We start from the raw sequence: 20,165 nt of genomic DNA, 5'->3' as shown, positions 1-20,165 counted from the left end.
GTCAGTCTCGCCGCGCTTCCGACTCTCGAGTGCAGGGGGAAGTAGAGCGCACCTCGGTGACGACGCTGAAGAGCTCATGACTGTGAACGAGGAGGCAAAGGACCCATGTCAGTCGTTGTGCGCGCGCAAACATGGCCCGCTCGCTTCCTCGGGCGAGAGCACCTCCGCCCGCCGTGCGGCCCACCCACCCTCTGAGCAGCCGCGCTCAACAGCGAAACGAGGACTCACGTCGCCTCCTCGACCGTGCCCGCGCCCGAGTACAGGCTCGAATTCTGGGCGTCGCCCCTCGCCGGTTCAAACTCCTCGGACCGCGGGAAGAGGGCGCCGGAACGCGCGAGGACAAAGTGGGCGAGGGCGCCCGTGGTCGCGTTGACCCCTGCTGAGAAGGCCGACATGGCGCTCGGGTGGCGCTGGGCGTGGCGTGGCGAGGTGAGGGCGAGAGGAGCGGGGACCGAGTTGCTCAGAGATGAGAGAGAAGTGGAGGGGCGAGGGGCGACAGCGGCCGGTGGCGGTGCGCGGCTGGCAGGCGCAGGTGCTGGATCGAGTGCAGCCGGTCGAGCTGGGCCTAAGGTGCACGGAGCTCGAGGTGAGGACGAGCGAGGAGCTGGCCACACTCGCTCCTCTCGCTCACGCTCACGCATGCGTTCGTGGGCCGAGAGATCTCACATTTCTCTACCGGCCGCAGCACAGAACGACACTCGATGGACAGCTTAGGATTGGCAAGGACGAGCAACACAGGACGAGTGGCGCAAACTAGATCTTCGACTTGGCCTCCTGCTCCTTCTTGTCGCCCTCGGCCTTGGAGAACGTCGGCGCGCTCTCGTACTGCGGGCACAGCGACGGCCTCGAGGTCAGTGTCGACTCGCGTAGGAGACAGAGGCACTGAGAGAGAGAAAGAGAGACGCACGTCGTCGGTGCGCTCGACGCCGAGCTCGATGAGCTTGGAGAAGACCTGTGAGTCGAGGAGGACGAGCGGGTCAGTGCGCGTCGAGGGACGAGAGAAGAGAAGCGAGGACGCACATCGGCAAAGTCCTTGTAGAACGCGTCGCGGTCCTCGGCGTCTGCAGGGCGGGTAAAAGGGAGCGTGAGCCTCGGCGGTCTGTGCGGCGCGACGGGCTCGAGACGACGGCGACGTACACTTCTTGACCCAGGGGATGAACTTCTCGTCCTCGATGAGCGCCATGTCGGTCCTGTGAGGGGAGACAGAAGTCAGGACGGGCTCGATAGGGAGTGGAAGAGCCAGTGAAAGAGGGAGAGGGGGGACGCACGGCAACATCATGAGCTCCTCGCCGAGGTCCTCGTTCTGCGGGCGCGCAGGGGCCTCGTCAGTACGACGCGAGTGCAATGAGAGAACGAGAGAGGACGCACCCGGAACTGGCGCGGGCCCTCCCACTTCTTCTCCTCCCACTTGAACTTGGTGAGCTGCGAGGCACGAGGACGAGATTGTCAGTCGAGGTGATTCTCGACGGCTGCCGTGCGCGAGACGGTCGGGAGAGAAGCGAGCGGCTCACCATCTTGTAGTACTGCGTGCTGAACTTGGTCGGCGTCACGCTCCACGGGCCCTCCCAGCCCGAGCGGTCCGAGTGGCACCGGCCGAGCGAGTGGGCGCCGGCGAGCGCGACAATCTCCTGGTCGTTGAAGCCCATGCGGTAGAAGATGAAGCGCAGGTGCTCGGCGGCCTGGGCACCGTCGGGCAGGCGGCCACGCGGCGGGCACTGCGGGCGCGAAGGAGGGAGGAGGGGGAGGGACAGGTTGGGTCAGGACGACGCCCTTAACATGGGAGGACGAGACGAGGAGAAGACGACGCACCTTGGAATCGTCGACAAAGTCGGTGCGGCCGGGCTTCCACTTGCAGTCGGGCCCGCCCATCTCCTTGATGGCGACGACGCCGGCGAGGGTCCACAGGTCGGCGTACGTGATCCACGGGTGCTTCTCCTTGACGGGCTCGAGGAACCGGCGCGCGTGCTCGAGACCGGCGCTGCGAGGGGTAAGGGCGAGGCGTCAGTCGGCTGCTGGACAAGGAGCCTGGAGGAAGGAGGGGCCAGGACGCACTTGGCCGGGTCGCCTCCCTCTGCCTCGTACCGCATGCCGGCGCCGTTGCTGCCGCCCGTCTTGGTCTCGGCGCAGTACGTGCCCGAGGCGTGCCATGCGAGGCTGCGCGCAGGAGGGGCATGGTCAGTCGTCGTCGCTCGTTCTCTGCCGGCTCGCCACAGCCGGTTGAGCGTGAATTCCCGGCGTGCGCCTCCTGCAGGGACGCGGCCGTGCGCCTGTCCGGTGCAGTTCTAGCTCGAGAAGAACCCGCTCGTCTCGCGCTGCACCGGGTCCAGCGGCGAGCAAGTGCCACATGCTCCGGCCCACGCACCAAGTCGCCGAGAGGGAGAAGGGGAGGCTCACCGGACGAGGACAGGGCCGATCGAGCCATCGTCGTAGTCGGGCTGGTCGAGGATGCTGGCAATGTCGTTGCGGACAGCGTCAAAGTCGCCCTTGCGCGAGGGCGAGGCGGCGTCCTTCTGGGTCTTGGGTGCCGACGGCATGGTGGCTGGAGCGGGGTGGTGCTGTGCGGGGGTGGGCGTGTGTGCGAGTGTGGACAGCGAGTGCAGTAGGTGCTGGCAGCAGCTGTGCTGTGTGTGGTGAGAGCAGGGCGGCGAGGCTGCTCCCCTTCCTCCTCCTCCTCAGAGGCCGGCAAGGTCGCGCGCCGGCGCCGATCTCTCTCGAAATCGGCCGCCGCTCGTTGGCTGCGAGGTCGACCATCTCTCGAGTAGCCAGCTGAGTACTGCACCGCGTCGCTCTGCCTGGTGCGAGGACGAGCAGAGGGAGCGCAAAGTCCGCGGAGTGCCGCTGCTTCGCCCGAGAGCACGAGCGCTCCTCCTCTCTCGCTTCCCCACCACAGCTCACGGGGCAGGCGAGCTCGACAGCGCAGCATACCTTGCGCGGCACCGCCAGCTACGCGACAGCTGGCCTCGCACCACGCGCGCCCAGCTCCCCCCGACCTCGACAACAGCAGCTTCATCTCGACAAGCCGCTGCGCGTCCAGCTCGCCTCGCGACCGCCGGTCCGACCTGCACATCTACCCGTTGCACTCGCACGCCGTCGCTCCACTTCGTGCCGCCGGGCAGGCGAGCCTCACCGCCTACCCTCCCGCTCCTTCGACCCTCCCCCCGCCCTCACGCTCATCTCGCCGTCCACCCCCAAGCCGCACGCCGCCATGTCGTCCGAGACCACTATCACTATCCTGCCGACCCACCTGCGCCTCGTCCACATCCCGCTCGCCCGCCAAGAGGCCCTGATGAGCCGCCTCCTCGAGTGCATGTGGTTCCGCCGCGAGTGCGTCCCTTCTCTCTCTCTCTCTCTGTCGTTGCCCTTTGTCTGCGCCGGTACGCCCGATCTGACTGGCACGCACGCCGCAGGAACGATCCCTTCTTTGCCCTGTGCCGCAACGAGGTCGAGCTGTCGCTCTTTGCCGACGCGGCGAGCGTGCGAGGCTGCTTTGGCGACTTCATGGGCCCGGCGGCGAGCTCGCGCAAGAAGGACCACGGTCCGGCGACGGTCAAGGGTAAGGAGCGCGCGAGGGACGACGGCGACGACGTCCTCGTCGGCGACGAGCTGTGGGTCGCGCTCGAGATCGCGTTCGGCGGCAACGGCTGGGGTGCGTCGCCCTGCTCCCTCCCTCTCTCGCGCCGCTCACGATGATCGGCCTGACTCGTCTGCCCCTGCAGAGGAAGCCGCACCTCGCTTGCACGCACTCACCTCGCCCCTCGCCGCCGCCTCGGTCTCGATCCTGTTCGTCTCGTCGTTCTACGCCGACTACGTCCTCGTCCGCGCGTCGGCCCTCGGCCTCGTCACCCACATCCTCGAGAGCGAGGGTTTCGCGTTCGCCGAGGCCGACAAGGCCATGGAGGACGAGCTCAAGGGCATGCGCGTCCGCGAGGGCGAGGAGCGCGCGGCGGGCGGCGGCGGCGGCGGGCGGTCGAGCGGCACGTCGACGCGCAGGATGAGCCGCTCGGACGGGACGGTGTACGACGAGGAGGACGAGGAGGAGGGCCTGAGCGACCTCGTCGGGAGCCTCGTCCTGAGCGATGCGGGCAGCGCGGGCACGGCTGGTGGGCGCGGCCGCAGAGGGTCGAACGAGGGTGCGGGCGCGTCGCGCTCGTCGTCGTTCTCGCTGTCGCGGTCCAACTCGCTCCACCTGTCGTCGACGACGACGCTCCCGGGAGCGACGTCGCCCAGCCTGCGCTCGCCCGCACCCTCGACGACCATGGCCCCGCCGCTGTCGCTCCTCCCCGACGAGCTCGTGTGCGTCGGCCTGTCGCCCGCTCACGAGACGCAGTGGCGCGCCAAGGTCGTCGAGGCCCTCTTCTTCGCCGACCGCGTCCTGCCCCGCCCTCCTCCCGGCTCCTCGCCGACCTCGCCGACGTCCCCCTCCCGCCCTCTCTCCTTCGCCTCCTTCTCGCCCGCCTCTGCCACCCTCCCTCTCTCCCGCCAAGCCTCCCTCAACCGCCACCGGCAGCGCTCGCACTCGAGCGCGCGCACCTCCCCTCCCGACGACCTCCCCGCCCCGCTCGAGTCGGCCACGCCCCGGGCTCGCCCCTCGCCGCCCTCGCGCACGGTGTCAACCTCGCTCCCGACGCCCCTCGCGCCGCACCCAGTCCCGTTCGTCGCCCTGACGCAGACGCCCGACGGCACGTCGCTCACGGCCGACGTGCGCCTCTTGCGGCGGCTGTTCCCGCCCGGGTGCGAGTCAGCAGGCGACGAGATGGTGTTTGCGACGGGCGAGGCTGGGCTCGGGGGCAAGTGGGAGGGCGAGGACGGGCTGAGAGGGTGGGAGGGCGAGTGGGAGGCGATGAGGCTCGCGCAGGAGGAGGAGGACGACGATGAGGATGAGGAAGGGGAAGGGGAAGAGGGGGCCGAGCTCCCGGTGAGCTCGTCCGAGGAGGAGCAGGGCAGCAGCACGGCGGACGAGAGCGAGGACGAGCAGGACGGCGACGAGTGGGAGGCCGTCTCGCCCTCGGTCGATTCGGCGACGCTGCCGAGCGCGGACGAGGACGACGACGACGACGACGACGATGGCGATCCGGGTTTGGCGACGACGGCGCACACGGCGAGCGACCGCACCCTCCTCAAGTGCCTCCAGCTCGACCTCATGAGCCTCGGACTCGGTGCGTCCCTTTTTCGCCCCCTCTATCTCTCCTCGGCAGCGCCTGACCCTCGCGCGCTTGCCCTCGCCCTCGCCGCAGACAAGCCCGGCCTCGTCGAGCACTACGCGCAGCTCCTCATCGACGGCGGCGTGCGCTCGCTCCTGTACCAGTCGACGTACGGCTCGGCCAACATCCTCGTCGCCAAGCGCGACGTTGGGCGCGCGAGGAGGCTGCTCCTGCGCGGGTGAGCCTCGCCGCTCTCCTTCCTCTCTTCGTCGGTCAAGCGGCCGTGCTGTCATTGCAATGGCGTTGCGTCTCGAGCGCGCGCATGGTCGACGCCTCGCCCGTCCGTTGAGAGCCGGGTGAGCTGCTGGCTGGCAAGTTCGAGGTCCGAGAGCGAGAGAGCGGATGAGCCGCGCGAGGTCGGCCGGGGCTTGCCTGAGAGCAAGCGCAAGGCGGTATCTGTGGCTTAGCCGAGCGCGTTGCAGATCCAGCGGGCGGTCGTTGCTGGCCCGCCCGCTCGAAGCCGGAATCGCGGGCGAGCCGCTCGAGGGCCGACTATCGGGAAGCGACCGAGCCCGCCTCGCTCGCCGTCCCCTCCCCTCTCTCCTTCACTCTCTATCTCTCCGTGCATAGCACCCACTCGACCCAGCGCACCGACCGCCCTCCCCCGATGTGCTCGCACGACCCCGCCGCCTCTGCCGCCGACACGCAGTCGGCCCTCCTCCAGGCCATCCTCACCGAGCTGCAGCACGTCAAGGCCAACCAGACCCTGTTTGAGCACAAGGTGAGCACTCTCGCCCTCCCTCCCTCGCCGCACGGCGCAGCCTCGTCGCCCTCCCTCGAGCTCCGGCTCCTCCGCCCCCACGTTGGCCGAACCAGCTGACCCTCCTCGCGCTACAGCTCGAGACGTTGACGGTGCCGCCCCTGTCGCCCTCGACCTCGACTGCCAACATCCCCGCCCTGAACGGCATCTCGCAGCAGTCGAACGGCGTCGTGTCGCCCTCGTCGACCCCGTTCGTCAAGCCGGCCGACCTCCCGACGTCGCCCTCGCTCGTCGCGCGCAAGGACGCCGCCAACGGCGGCTACTCGCAGCGCGTCGTCCTCACCACCTACCCGGGCCAGGTCGGCATCAACCCGATCCCGCTCAACTGGGGCGCGCCGACGCCCGAGCAGCGTGGACCCGTCGTCGCGTCGAGGCAGCCCAAGTCGCTCAAGGTCCGCAACGCCATCGGCGCGTACGGCGGCTCGTACTCGGTCTACCGCGCGCTCGCCTCCGCGAGTGGCGCCGTCGACCCGAACCACCGACCCGGTGCGTCGCCTCGTCCTCCTCGTCCTCCTCCTCCAGCCTGCGTGGGCGAGCCCTTGGCTCGCCCCTGCCCTCTCGAGACTCCTCTGGTGTACTCTCACTGACTCGTCCCACGGTGCCCGCAGACTATACCAACACCGAGCCGCCGTTCACGATCGCGCACAACCCGGCGTGGGACGACCCGAAGAAGATTGGCGCGATGGACCCGTACGGCCACTTGGCGCCGACGCTCTTCAAGTCGTACTTTGACGCCGGCATCGACGTGCGGCCGACCATCTCGATGACGCGCGCCCACCTCAAGCTGAGCGACTTTGACGACATGGTCCGCAACGGCACGCTCGAGGTCGACGGCAAGATTGTCGTGCGCACGCCGACCGACTGGATCAACCAGAACCGCGCCGCGTCGGCGGCGGCCAAGACGGCGCGGTCCGAGGACGACGAGGCCAACAAGCACGTCGAGCACGCCGCGTTCGACGCCGGCGTCGAGCTCAACGTGTCCAAGGCGGCCATCGACCCGGTGTGGAACCTGCCCGAGATTGCGAGGAGGTTCGGCGTCAGCGAGGGAACGCTTCGGTGCGTCCTCACTCCCGCTCCTCGTCGTCTCCCTCTTGTCGAGACTGACCCGCTCTTCCTCCTTCCTCGCAGTCGGTGCCTGTTCGAGGAGTGCGGCGGTGCCCTGCCTGAGCTTCTCACGCGCCACGACATCAAGACGTACCTGCCCCCGATCGGCGGCAGCACGGCCTACATCGTGCGTCCCTCGTCCTCTCTCGCCGCTCGAGCCCGCTCGTCGAGAAGGTCCTAACCCACTTCTCCTCCCTCTCTTCCTCACACTCGTCCACCTCTACTCGCCTCGGTCCCTCGCCGCCCTCCCTCCTACTCGTCACCTCGTCGCAGTTCGGCAACCCGGACCTGATCGCCAACCCGGAAACCGAGATCACCGTGCGCGTCCACGACGAGTGCAACGGCTCGGACGTCTTCAGCTCGGACGTGTGCACCTGCAGGCCGTACTTGATGTTCGGCATCGAGGAGGCCGTCAAGTGCGCGCAGCGAGGCGGTGTCGGCATCGTCGTCTACTTCCGGTGCGCCCGCCTCTCTCTCACTCTCTCGGTCTCTCCTGTCCTCGCCGGACCCTCGACCTGACTTCTACTCTCCCTCGTCGACAGCAAGGAGGGTCGTGCGCTCGGCGAGGTCCTCAAGTACCTCGTGTACAACGCCCGCAAGCGCTCGGGCGACAACGCCGCCGACTACTTCCGCAGGACGGCCGACATTGCCGGCGTCGAGGGTGCGTCCATCTCTTCCTCTCAGTCTCGACACTCTCCCGACGAGAGGCGAGCCCTAAACTTACCCACCCCGTCGTCGTCGTCCGCAGACATGCGCTTCCAGGTCCTGATGCCGGACGTCCTGCACTGGCTCGGCGTCAAGCACATCCACCGCCTCGTCAGCATGTCCAACCTCAAGTACAACGCCATCACTGGGTCCGGCATCACCGTCGGCCTGCGCTACGAGATCCCCGAGGACCTCGTGCGTCTCCCTCTTCCTCCCTCTCTCGTGGGCCGGGCTCGTGACGGCGGTCTCTTCTCCCGACCCTCACTGACAATCTCTCTCTCTCTCTCTCTGCTGCAGATCCCGCCCGACAGCCGTGTCGAGATTGACGCCAAGGTGCGTCGAGCCCCTCCTTTTCCCCCTCCTCGTCTCCCTGTCCTCGTCCCTGACCTTCTCCTCTCTCACTCGCCTTGCAGATCGCCCATGGCTACTTCAGCAAGACGCAGGTCGTCAACCTCGCCAACACGTCGGGCCGCATGTGGGAGGACCTCGCGCACTAGAGACGGGGTCAGAGCGCGCGAGGAGGGTCGACGAGGGGCAGGGTCCGGGTTGTACAGACAGGGTCGTTTCGCAGAGTCTCCTCTTTTGTGCCATGCAGGTCGTTACACGATCACGGTCGCTGCGGGTGGTGCTACTCGAGGAGAGTTGGCGTCGCGAGAGAAGAGAGGCTCGAGCAGCTCGACTTGAGAAGGTCGACTTTGAGCCGCTCTCGCTCTGCGCTCCCAAGCGGGGCTTCGTCAGCCCTGCTTCGGTCGACGGACGCTATGTACGGCGCCCGAGACGATGTGCGGCGCTTCGCCCAGGCAGAGCGCGGCTCGGCCTGACGGGACGAGGTTCACGCCGGCAAGAGGAGAAGGACGCGGTCGGCTCCGCTCGCGGCACACCCTGCAGCGGTCCCGACGCGTGCACAAGAGAGTCTCGAGCTTGCGCTAGTCGGCCGGTCTGTAAATGCTGCACCGCTTCGCAGCAAACTGTTCCTCGCGCTTTGACCCTTGTGCGTTCCTTCGCCGCGCGGCAGGCTGCCCTCCGAGAGAGCGAGGGTGCTTCCCCGGCACGACAGAATCCACGAAGACTTCCTTAGCAGTACCGCGAGAGAGCGCCCTGCCAGGAACCCGGCTGTGAAGCGTCTGCGAGTGCGCTCGGGCGCGGTCGCTCCGCGCTTCTTTCGCAGCTCGCACCGCAAGGGGTCGTGCTCGCGCCGCTCACCCTTTGCCGCAGCCTGTTCGTACTGTATCGTTCCTCGCTGGCCCCTGTTGCACTAGAAAGTGCAAGGGAAGGGAGCGCGGCGTGCCTCTTCTCGCACCTCCTGCGCCTCTCTCGCGGGCTGCACTCGCTTTGCGGCACGCTGTTCAAGCGCGCAAAGTCGACGTTGCGATCACCGGAGTAGCTACAAGTCTCCGAACGTCGAGTTCGTAGTCCGCTCGAGCGCGCTTGCGCACCCAGCGCGGCAGTCTGGTTCGAAATGCGCACGGACCCTCTCCCGCTCTCGCTTCTCGTTCTCTCTACATATGCGGTGCGCTGTGAGCAGAGCGCAGCCTGCTCGTCGTCGTCGAGCTCGTCTGCCCTGCGCACCGCTACATACACAGCGACGTTAAACGATCGAGCTGGCCGGAGAAGGCGGCGGACCCGCCGTTGCCCTCCCGCCGACGCTTTCCACTTCGTCCTCCACCGCCGCCCGCCGGACTTTTGTTGCCCTCGCCCGAGCGCGCACGCTTCGTCTGTCGACGCGCGCGTGGCAGGACGAAAGGCGAGCGGCGGTCGGGATCTGCGTCGATTTCATCTGCTCGCTCCGGAGGGCAAGGAGATCTCGCCGGGGCTATCATCGCGAGAGGCATCGACGCGATGCAGCGAGGTTGCAACCACATCGACCGCGAAGAAGCTTCTGCCCGGCTCGTCCAAGTCGCACGTCCTGCGCCCCCTCGCGGTCGCAGACGGTGGCTCTTCTCGTTCAGCTCACGCAGGCTGCGCGCACTTCTCGCTCGCCCTTGCGTGCCTTACGCGGCGAATTCCAGATAGCAAACCATGCAGCTGCGCTGCCCGACCGGCCTCGTGCCCGAGGAGCGAGAGATTATCGCAAGCTTGGTGGCCCGAAAGACGGCGCGCCCTGGCCCGCTTCGCCCGGGCCTTCTCTCTGCTTTTCTGCCTCGACCGAAAACGCGGACTGGGTTTCGTCTCTCTTGCAAGCGTCGCGCAGAGCGCGGTGGGCTGTTCGACGCTTGCTCTGTCCCTTTCGTCGCGCGCACGGCCGTCCTTCCTGCGCCCTCGACGAGCTGCGGATCTGCGAGCGGGTCTCGACGGGCATGCAGATGCCTCTCGGCGGGCAAAGCGGATGTGCATTTCGACGAGCGTGGACGGAGCCAGCTCTTGAAGGGGTTCTGAGTCTCGGCAGCGGCGAGTGGGAGCTTGCTCTGAGCCGTCGTGCACCGCATGCTCGCCTGCGCAGCGAGCGCTCGCCAAGGGCACCTACTCGAGAGCAGCATCCGAGCTCGCACGAGCTCTACAGGTTCATGCTGCGCCGACAGCAAAGCGAGCAGGGAGCGAGCGCTCGAGCCCCGGGCCGCAGACGGCTGATCCTCGGCTCCTCCTCCGGCACGGTCCCGCTCACGACACCTGTCTTTGCCAGCCCCCTCGACGAGTGCAGGAGACGCCTGAGACAAGTGGACAAGCCAAGTGCCGACCGCAAGGGCCCAAGCTGTCGCCCCTCCTCCTCCTCGTCTGTGGGCAAAAGGTCCGAGAGCCACGGATCCGAGACTCGCTCGAAAGCTCTTCCAGCCGCGCAATCCAGAGCGTCGGCCTGCGTACGTGCGACGACGTATGGCGCCTGGTACAGTACATGCGAGAGGCCGAGACGCTTCGCGACCGAGCGAAAGGGAAGCGCTCGCGGCGTCCATTCAGCTCGTTTCGCGACGCAGAGGCCAGCAGATCGTGTCGCAGTTGCGCCAGAACTTTCGCTCTGCAAGCTTGGACGACGTCGGCGAGCGAGCGTAGTTCGTTTGCCGAGGCGAGGACCGTGCGAGCGCCAGCTGGGCCACGTCAACTTCTCGCGCTCGCTCGTTCGCATTCAACGCTTGCTCCACGGCGATGCACGACGATGTTCGCTCTGGCGCGTCGCCAGATTGCATCTCTCTCGACAGCGAACGAAGCGAATCGGTCGGCGGCGAGCGAACGCTCGGCGCAAAATGAAGGAGTCGGAGCAGCTGCGCGGGGCGCCGGTCGACGGACCCCTGCGGCTGCCGAGCGCTCTCGCTTTCTGGCCGGCGTGCATGCCGAGACGCAGCCGATGCGAGCGCAGAGTCGACGCGAGAGTGCGAGAGCCCACGAGCCAAGGAGAAGCTGGCAGAGGGAGCGTGCTCGCAGCTTGAGAAGGCCGCTGCGCATGTCGGTGCGTGGCTGGCATGGCGAGCGGCGTCCTCGCCGGCTCATCGAAGTTGCCGACGTGTTCCATCGGGCGTCGGCGGAAGAGAGATCGACGTTCCTCCGCCGTGCGCGGTCGAGCGAAGCAGGCGAGCGCGGGTCCGAGCGCGGGCTGGACAGTCGGCGCGGCGAGGGTGAAAGCTGCGCCGACTCTCGCGATGGACAGGCTCCGTGAGTCGGAAGCTGTGCACGCTGTCGACGAGCGCTAACTACAGCCTGCGAGTGGGGAGGGAGCTGGGGACGAAACGACGAAGGCGGGCGAGCCTTTCTGCCCGGCCAACGCCTTCCCTTCTCGGGGTCTGCTTCCGATCAGATATATCGCCGTACCAAGGGCCCGTACCTGGCAAGGCACGCCCGGCCGGGGAAAGGTGCGCGCACCTTGCGAGAGAGAGAGAGGGAGAGTGCGGCGAGGACGAAGCGCCCGAAGTTCCGCTCGCTCACAGCGCCCGGCACGAGCTCCCTTGCCTGTCGTTGCGCAAGCTCGAGCTCTCGAGCTACTGCAAGGTGAGCTTCGACCCGTCTGCGCCCCACCCGGGTCCCGGCGGAGCTGACCTCCTGTCCAACCCTTCCACCCCTCCTCCCTTGCCCCCTCTCTCGCTCCCTCCACCCACCCTCTTTCGCCGCCCAGTCGTGCTCCAGGGCCAGCGCAGCGCGCGCTCGTCGCCATGAGCCTCGCCGACTTTGCCTTCCCGCCTCAGCCGCGGCTGCGCACCGTCTCCCAGCAGCTGCGCGGCCTCTCGGACGGCGCGGGACCCGCCCACGGCGACGACGACTCGGGCGCGCTCGCCTGGGGCGACTGGGGCAGCACCGGCTACAGCCCCGACCGCACCGCGGGCGCGCAGCAGCCGTACCAGGACCCGTACGCCGACCTGATGAGTGAAAACGCCTTCGACCCGAACCTCCCGTACTCGCCCCGCCAGGCGAGCGGCCACGCCGTGCCGACCTTCGACGCGACCATGCACCTCGCAGGCGGCGACGACGAGCCCGCCCAGTACCAGCTCGACTCGAACCACTTTCGTCCGCCTCCCGACGGCTCTCATCCGCCTCCGCCGCACCACCAGCCTCTGCCTCCAGCGCAACTTCCTCAGGTGCGTCCCCAGTCCTCTTACGGTGCTCGGGCAGCAGCGAGCGACGCGGGCAACCCGAGCTGACATCGCCCTCTCCCCCTTCCCTCCTCCCCCCCTCCTCCCGACCCTCGCTGCTCCAATTCGGGCACCCCGCATACAGTCGCACCCTGCGTCGCCCAACCGGTCGCGCGCCTCGAGCCTCCAGTCGAGCAACGCGCCCACGCCGCTGCACATGAGCGTCTTGACGTCGCCGTCGTCGCCGTTCTTCCCCGGCCCGTTGCCGTCGCCGTTCCACGACCACCGGGCGTCGTTCTCGTCGAGCACGATGAACCCGTCGCACTCGGTGCGCAGCTCGAGCCCGAGCGACTCGTCGTCCGTGTCGAACCTCAACATGTCGCGCCTCGACTCGAGCTCGGCGACGAGCAGCATCTACGGCGGCGAGAGCGGGTCGACGGCCCCGTCGACGCCGTACCGGTCCGGCTCGATCTCGCGCCAGAACAGCCAGCGCGGCTCGAGCCAGATGCACGCCCGCAGGCGCTCGTCGCCGATCAAGACGAGCGGCCGCCACTCGCGCAAGCTGTCGAACGCCGAGCGCAAGGCCATCTGCGAGTTCTCGAGGACCCACCCCGGCTGGAAGCAGGACGACATCGGCGCCCACTTCGGCTACGAGCGCAGCACCATCTCCAAGACGCTCAAGCACAAGGACCGGTACCTCGCCATGGACTCGGCCGACGAGGCCGGCGCGTCAGCCGTCCAGGCGTTCCTCCACACCGGCCCGTACCAGCAGCAGCAGCAGCAGCAGGGCGACGACCGCGACTCGTCCGAGGCGCCTTCACCCGCCGCGACCGACATCCCGTCGTCGTCGACGCCGCAGCCGTCGTTCGGCCTCGTCGCGTCGTCGTCGACCTCATCGCTCGTCTCGCTCGGCTCGACCGCGACGGCCGACCTCGGCGCCTCGACGTCGTCGAACCTGTCGTCAAGGGTCCTGTCGGGCGGGCGCTTCCCGCACATCGACAATGCGCTCGTCGCCTGGGCCGAGTCGCACGTCGCCAAGGGCAACAGCCTCGCCGACTCGGTCCTCCAGCGCCAGGCCCGCTCGATCGCGCGCGACCTGCCCGGCAACGAGTCGTTCAAGGCGAGCCAGTCGTGGCTCGACGGCTTCAAGACGCGCGCCGGCATCGTCCGCGGCGCGTTCGTCCACGACCGCGCGCCGTCGCCGATGGCGCCCGCCCTGTCCAACGCGCAGCGCTCGCTCGACCCGCCTCGCGAGGAGGACGACGAGGAGGACGACACGTCGGCCGACGCGCCCGTCCGCCGCAGCAAGCGCTCGCTCGGGAGCAAGACGGTCCGCCGCCTCGCGAGCGCCAAGTCGACGCTCGCGGCCTTTGCCGAGGGCTTTGGCGGCCGCAGCTCGTCGCCCGCAGCCGCGTCGTCGTCCCGCATGGACGCCGAGCTCGCGAGCGGCAGCTTCGGCGACCTGTCGATGGACTCGGAGGCGACGCCGACGCACTCGACCGCGCACTCGCGCGCCTCGACGCAAGGCGCCGAGCGCCCGCCGCAGGGCGCCGAGCGCCCGCCGCAGCTCGCCCAGCCGTTCTCGTACTCGCCCGGCGGCGACGGCCAAGGCGCCGGTACGCCGTCGCGCATGTCGCACTACGCCGGGCAGGAGGACACGCTCGCGCTCGGCAGCAGCCTCGGCGCCGGCAGCGACTACTCGCCGCCCGACGGCATGAACGCGCACGGGAACGCGGGCATGTACGGCGGCGGCGGCGTGTACGCGGGCGGGCTCACGCAGCCTTACTCGCCGTCGCCGCACGCCCTCGGCGCGAGCTACTCGTCGGCCCAGGGCGTCTCGGCCTCATCGTCGCGCTCGTCGCTCGGCACGTTCCCGCAGCAGCAGGGCATGTACGGCACGGCGTCGCCCGTCCCGTCGAACCAGCACCGCCGGTCGGGCTCGACGGCGTCGAGCACGAGCGTGTACTCGGGCTTGACGGCCTTCTCGTCGCAAAACGGGCCGGGCACGCCGCTGTCGGGCTCGATGTACGGCTCGTTCCGCGACAGCCAGGGCAACCTGTGCGCGTCGGTCCCGGGCACGCCCGCCAACCCGGCCCTCGCCTCGTCGACGTCGTCGGCGGCGCAGCTGGGCAGCTACTTCGGCTCCGAGCAGGCCCAGCTCCAGAACTCGTTCCTCTCGGCGTCGGCCTCGGGCGCCGGCACGACGCCGACGTCGCAGTACTCGGCCCTCGCGTCGTCGTCGTCGTCGTCCCTCGCCTCGGCCTCTCAGCCGTTCCAGCAGCAGCAGCAGCAGCAGCGATACCCTCAGCACTCTCCGGCATACCCGCAAGCCTCTTTCGATACCCAGCAACAGCAGCAGGCGAGCGCGACGGTTGCCACTGCCGCCGCCAACCGCCGCGCCACGATCTCGGGCGGCCTGCCCTTCAACAGCGCCGCGCGCAACTCGGTGCCGTCGAGCGCCGCCATGACGCCCTCGTCATCGTTCGGCGCCGGCTCGCGCACGAGCATGAGCGGCGCCAGCGGCGCGCCCGTCACGCTCGAGCAGGCCTTCTCGTCGCTCGAGATCGCGCTCGAGTACCTCTCGACGCGCGCCGGCCAGGACTACGTCTCGCCCAAGGACCTTGTCGTCCTCGCCGACCTGCGCGGCAAGATGGAGCGTGCGCGCAACGCCCAGGGCGTCAACCTCGCCGCCATCTCGTCGGCGCCGGCGACGCCGTCCGGCCTCGGCCCGAGCGGCGGCGGCCCGAGCTTCCACGCGCCGTTCATGCCGTCGCAGGTCAACGCGTCGTTCGCCGCCGCCGCCGCGGCCAACAACATGGTCGGCCCGGCCAAGCAGCAGCGCATGCGCCTGTCGCGCACACAGAGCACGAGCAGCGTGCCGTTCTTCGGCGGCGGCGGTCCCGGCGGCGTCCCTGGCCGTCGCCCGGGCTCGTCGCTCTCGCTGTACGAGGTCGACGGGCACTGAGCGGCACGCCGCTCCCTTCCCCTCTTGTCTGCATGGGTCGGCTCTCGGCGTGGAGCACTTCCCCCCCTTCCCTCTTCTCTCCCTCTTTCTCTCCTGCATCGGCGGTCGTATCATCGTGCATTTCCTCTCTCCTCCTTTTCCTCATCAGCAGTCGCCCATCATCGCCACCTCTTGTGCCATACCCTCGCCGTTTCGTTCATATTTCCCCGTCCTCCCTTGCGTTCATCAGCTCCCCTCGTTCATCTCTCTCTCGTTGTGCCGTGCCAATTTCACTCTCGCGCACTTTTCTTTGCCTTTCAATTTGACTCTCGAGAGTTTGAGAGGTCGAGAGCATGCGCGAGAGAGGGAGAGACCGAGAAAAGAGGACGAGGTCCGTGCGGAATTGCGGTGCGAGTACGAGGACAGGGCTACGCAAGGAGGGAGGAGGAGAAAGAGGAGGCGGGTAACGACGGAGAGAGAGAGAGAGTACATAGATGTAGGGCGAGCGTCAAGGGGTAACCAAGGAGAGCGAGGAAGTCGGAAGAGGGGAAGGTCGTGAGGAGAAGGAGAGCGAGAGGGCGGCGACGCTCAGGCCTTGCCGTTCGCCTCCCAGGCGTACAGCGGCTCGCGAGGCGGGAGACGCTGACGGAGGATGTACTTGCGGAAGTTGTAGCTGCGGGACACGGACGAGAGTCAGACAACGGGTTTGGGAAGGTCGAGAAGGCGTGACGAGGAAAAGGGGGCGCACCTGAGGCCGGCGACGTTGTAGGCGGTGTGACGAGCCGTCGGGATGCTGAACACGGCGTCGAGCTCCTCGAGCGAGAGGCCCTTGGTCTCGGGGACGAGGACTGGCGAGCGAGAGGTCAGCCAGGAGACGAGGAGGAGAACGGCAAGGGCGGGACTCACAGAAGATGAGGACCGTGCCGGCAGCGTTCCCTATCGAGAGAAGGGGAGGCAAGAGCGTCAGTCTGACGCGTCAAAGGTTGATACGAGGCCCGCCGAGGCGACTGAGAGTGATTAAGAAGGAGGAGGGGGACGCACAGGCGGCGTACCAGCCAAAGGCGCCGGTCGGCGTGAAGGCCGAGAGCAGGCGAGGGAACGTAAAGGCGACGACCTGTGGGCGCGAAGGAGGGGAAGGGAGGTGGGAGAGGACGAGGGGATAGAGAGAGAATTTGGGAAGGTCAACTCGGTCGTCCTCTGTGCGCGAACGCCAAGTGTGGGAGAGACGACGCACGAAGTTAAAGAGCCAGGTCACTGCAGTAGCGTAGGACATGCCGACGTCTGTCGAGGGAAGGAGAGAACGTCAGGGCCGCTTCTCATTCTCCGACGAGCGCGCAAGGGAGCGCACCGCGAACGTAAAGCGGGAACGCCTCGGCCCTGTCGCGATGTTGAGAACCATATCAGTACGCCGGGATGGAAGGGAAGGGAGAGTGCGTGAGGGACGAACGAGTAGGTGAACCTGCAGAAAGAGAAGACGGTCAGCGGGCGTCGACGCGACGAGCGCAGAGGACGAGGACGCACGGAACGGGACCCTCGCCGGGCGAATAGGCCATGCCTGCAAGTGGACGAGAGAGGGAGAGGGATCAGAGGGAGGGAGAGAGAGAAAACGGCGTTAGCGAGCGGGCCGGGGAGGAGGAGGACTGTGCACGACTTGCAGTGCAGGTACACGCCGAGCGCGATGACGCTCGTGCGAGCCGGACCTTCAGGAGCGTAAAACCCGAGGCCTGCGAGAAGGAGGAAGGCCGACATCATGGGGAAGGTGGTGAGAAGCAGGTTGCGGCTGCGGGTCGAGGAGGGTCAGTGCGCGGTCGACGACGACGCCGAGCGAGACCGCGAGGGAAGGATCGACGCACCGGCCGAAAGTGTCGATGGTCCAGACGGCAGGAGCAGCCTGTAGACGAGGAGAGGGAGAGAGGGAGAAGGAGGAAGTCAGTAAGTCGACCTTCTCAAACTTGCCAGCCTCGGCGCCGAGCGAGACGAGGACGCACCATGACAAAGTTGAGGGCGCCGAAGCCGAGGGTCGCGCCGAGCGCCGTAATGTCGTCGAAGCCGGCCTCTGCGATAAGCGGGAATGGCGAGAGGATCAGTCAAGGCACTCGAGCGCTCAAAAGAAGGGGAGGAGCCGACGACGTACCGCGGAAGATGGTCGCCGAGTAGTACTGCGCGCATCGTCGAGTGCGTGAGCGGTCGTACGTCGTACGTACACGGGAGAGGAGGGAGGACGCACAGCGATGACGTTGATGCCTGAGGGGGAGAGAGCTCGTCAGCGTCGCTCGGGCAGAACGAGAAGCGGGAGGGGAGGTACCGCAGACTGTGAGGGGCGAGAGGTTCGTCAGTATGGGCCTTGCAGATCGAAAATGGGAAGGGGGCGCACACTGCTGCATGAACATGACGGTGCTGCGAGATTGCCGAGGCGAGGGAGGAGGAGGAGCGTCAGGCTCGCGCCGGTCGACGGCGGGGAGACGGGCGAGACAACGACGCACCCGGAAGCGACAGTCGCACGACGGTTGCGAGGAACGCTGAAGAGCTCGACGATGGCCGACTTGCCCGTGACGAGGCTCGCCTCCTCCTCGAGAAGAGCGTTGATCATGAACAGGTCGCGAGCGGCCTGGAGCTTGGTGTGGCGCAGGCGGCACAGGCTCTCGAACGCCTCGCGGTGACGGTTGCGCGAGATGAGCCAACGGGGCGACTCGGGGCAGAAGTAGACCTGCGGGGCGGACCGTGCGAGGTTTAGTCTTGGGTTCGGGCTCGACGCCGACGAGGGGACGCACCTGGGCCATGACGAAGAAGGCAGGGAGGGCAGCACTGCGCGTGTGAGAGTGCACGAGGCGGCGGAAAGGGGACGGGGCAGGGAGGAAAAAGTCAAAATTTGACCTTCTCGAGTTGAGGAGAGGGGGACGCACGAGCCGAGCATGAGGCGCCAGTTGAGGCCGGTGATGGCGACGCCGGACGGGTCGCCGACGCGGAAGAACATGAGGCTCGTCGCTGCGTGGGCGAGGTGGCGAAGGAGGCAGAGGCCGAGGAAGAGGAGGACGAGAGAGTCAGAATCGGGCCGTCGCGCTCGCAAAAGGCGAGATCGTCACGCACCGGTGCCGACCATGATGCCGAACGCCGTCCAGACTTGCCACTGCAGAACGAGGAGGAGGAAGGGTCGGGAGAAGGCGGTCAGCTGGCTTTCCTCCTCGTCGACCAGGAGCAGGAACGATGGGGGCCGGGACGCACCTGCATGACGAGCGCGCCGCGAATGATGGGAGGCGCCGTCTCGGCAGCGTAGACGGGCACCGTAGCCGACTTGGGACCTGCAGGCGAGGTAAGGGCCGAGCGTCGTCGGCGTCAGTCGGTCGTTCCGAGGCTCGTCGCCTGAGAGGAACGAGGTCGACGCACCGATACCGAGACCGAGGACGAAGCGAGCGGCGAACAGGTGCCACTTGCTGTTGACGCACGCCATCCTGTTGCGTAGAGTCGAGATGGTCAGTCGGGATCCGCTGTGGGTCGGAAAATCGACCGAGGGGGACATAAAAAGAGATTCGGCGGGGACGCACCAGATGCAGGTGAGCGCCGAGACGAGGGCGGTGACGAAGATGGTGCCGCGACGTCCGAGACTGTGTGCGCGCGTCGAGAGAGTCAGTATGGGACCTGGCGAGGCCCGGCCGAGCCTGGGAAACGCTCGAGGGCGACGAGAGGATCGTGGACGCACAGGCGGTTGAGCGGCGCGCTGATCCAACACCCTAGCAGGGCGCACGCCAAGTAAGGCGCACCGTTGATGAACCCGAGGATCCACTGGTCGTTGTCGCGAGCGGCCGTGTCGATCCCGAACTGCTGAGGCCAGAAGAGGTTGGCGCCGTTGGTGACGCTCTCGTCCATGCCCTGGATTGCCGCAGACATCGAGCAGCAGATGGTGAGGAAGTAGAGCTGCCACGGTTGGTGCCACTTGTGGGTCTGTGAGGGGAGGAAGAGTCAGAAAGGCGCGCCGGGTCGAGACGAGAGTACGACGGACGTACGACCTCGCGGCGCAGGACGTTGCGGTCCTCCTCGCCGAGCATCGTGAGCGACTCGAACGCGAGCGGGTCTTGAGCGACCTGGGCGCCTGCGGGGAGTAGGAGGGTGAGCGGGATCCTCGGGAAGGCGAGTGCGCTGAGGGGGAGGGACGGACCCTTGGCGAACTCTTCCTCGTAGTCCTGCAGGCCCTTCTCGCGGGCGAAGGCGCGACCCATGGCTGTTACGAGGAGGGGAGAGGTGTCAGCTAGGGCCGGGCTGCCGTCCCTCGACGAAGAAGTCCTCATCAGTTGGAGGCGCCAAAGTCGAGGCGACTCCTCCCACCTCGACTCTGGAGGACTCGACTCACCCTCGAGGCGGTCGAGCGAGATGCCCTGTCGACGATGAACAGTCAGGGACCAGGCCGGCAGGGCTGTGACGGCCGGGAGAGGAGAAAGGACGTGGAGGAGGGAGGACGCACATGGAGCGGGTTCTCAAGGAGCGCGTTCTTGTTGACGATCGAGCTGGCCTTGTGCAGGTACTCGTCGTCGCCGACGAGCTCGCGCTTCTCCTGCGTGCCCGTCGCCTTCTGCTTGAGAGCGTCCTCCGTCATCCTCGCGACCGAGGGCTCGACGTGCTGGTGGTGCGAGTCGGCGGCGCGCGACATGCTGTAGCGGGACGTCGTGCGGCGTGCGGGTGCAGGAAAGAGGAGCAGGAGAGGCGAGCGCGAGAACAGCGAGTTGCGGAGGCCCCTGGGAGCAGCAGGTGGGGGGAGCGTACGGTCGATCGTAGGAGAGGGTCCGCCAAGAAGGCTTGGTCGGTCGCTAGCACGCACGGTGCCGCTGGGCCGGCAGGGCCGGCCGACCTTCCGGAAGGTCTCCTGTCCGACAGAGACGTCCGCGTCACCGAAAAGCGACGAGCGTGGGAGGAAAGTGCCTCGAGGCGAGGAGGAGGAGGGAGGCGGCGCGCTCGCCGGCGTCTGC

General features: G+C 67.7%; 5 protein-coding genes across 5 annotated transcripts; 3 read left to right on the top strand and 2 right to left on the bottom strand.

The window, feature by feature from the left end:
* Positions 1–697: 697 nt before the first annotated feature.
* On the bottom strand, positions 698–2,534 carry RHOBADRAFT_38461 (uncharacterized protein; the record flags this gene model as incomplete). The annotated part of the gene is made up of 10 exons (XM_018413528.1): positions 698–825; positions 908–952; positions 1,021–1,061; positions 1,138–1,190; positions 1,269–1,303; positions 1,369–1,422; positions 1,512–1,715; positions 1,810–1,978; positions 2,053–2,154; positions 2,395–2,534. The coding sequence occupies 10 exons, from the start codon at positions 2,532–2,534 to the stop codon at positions 754–756; spliced, it is 915 nt and encodes a 304-aa protein (XP_018269319.1). The 3' UTR covers positions 698–753.
* A 699-nt stretch (positions 2,535–3,233) lies between these two features.
* RHOBADRAFT_38458 (uncharacterized protein) lies at positions 3,234–5,469 on the top strand. Its single transcript, XM_018413527.1, has 4 exons — positions 3,234–3,324; positions 3,408–3,646; positions 3,717–5,156; positions 5,235–5,469. Exons 1-4 carry the CDS (start codon positions 3,287–3,289, stop codon positions 5,381–5,383), a joined length of 1,866 nt encoding a protein of 621 aa, XP_018269318.1. The 5' UTR covers positions 3,234–3,286; the 3' UTR covers positions 5,384–5,469.
* A 752-nt stretch (positions 5,470–6,221) lies between these two features.
* RHOBADRAFT_17093 (uncharacterized protein) lies at positions 6,222–8,267 on the top strand (the record flags this gene model as incomplete). The annotated part of the gene is made up of 9 exons (XM_018412353.1): positions 6,222–6,447; positions 6,570–6,805; positions 6,932–7,017; positions 7,090–7,192; positions 7,339–7,523; positions 7,608–7,726; positions 7,814–7,965; positions 8,068–8,103; positions 8,184–8,267. Coding segments are annotated over 9 exons (1,227 nt in total), but the record flags the coding sequence as incomplete, so codon positions are not given.
* A 3,579-nt stretch (positions 8,268–11,846) lies between these two features.
* On the top strand, positions 11,847–15,524 carry RHOBADRAFT_55036 (uncharacterized protein; the record flags this gene model as incomplete). Its single annotated transcript, XM_018417627.1, has 2 exons — positions 11,847–12,269; positions 12,409–15,524. 2 exons carry the CDS (start codon positions 11,847–11,849, stop codon positions 15,226–15,228), a joined length of 3,243 nt encoding a protein of 1,080 aa, XP_018269316.1. The 3' UTR covers positions 15,229–15,524.
* A 271-nt stretch (positions 15,525–15,795) lies between these two features.
* Positions 15,796–19,849, bottom strand: RHOBADRAFT_45834 (uncharacterized protein; the record flags this gene model as incomplete). Its single annotated transcript, XM_018414674.1, has 27 exons — positions 15,796–15,880; positions 15,956–16,055; positions 16,114–16,143; positions 16,249–16,321; positions 16,442–16,488; positions 16,556–16,584; positions 16,655–16,666; positions 16,729–16,762; positions 16,908–16,987; positions 17,061–17,098; positions 17,196–17,263; positions 17,342–17,366; positions 17,435–17,451; positions 17,513–17,518; positions 17,582–17,604; positions 17,691–17,914; positions 17,979–18,012; positions 18,111–18,192; positions 18,295–18,334; positions 18,430–18,506; positions 18,592–18,656; positions 18,750–18,809; positions 18,905–19,146; positions 19,209–19,294; positions 19,361–19,423; positions 19,553–19,577; positions 19,664–19,849. The coding sequence occupies 27 exons, from the start codon at positions 19,847–19,849 to the stop codon at positions 15,796–15,798; spliced, it is 1,851 nt and encodes a 616-aa protein (XP_018269315.1).
* Between the last annotated feature and the right edge of the window lie 316 nt (positions 19,850–20,165).

This window comes from Rhodotorula graminis (genome assembly GCF_001329695.1).
Source record: "Rhodotorula graminis WP1 unplaced genomic scaffold RHOBAscaffold_11, whole genome shotgun sequence".
NCBI lineage: Eukaryota > Fungi > Basidiomycota > Microbotryomycetes > Sporidiobolales > Sporidiobolaceae > Rhodotorula > Rhodotorula graminis.
This window is presented reverse-complemented; position numbering and strand designations above follow the sequence as displayed.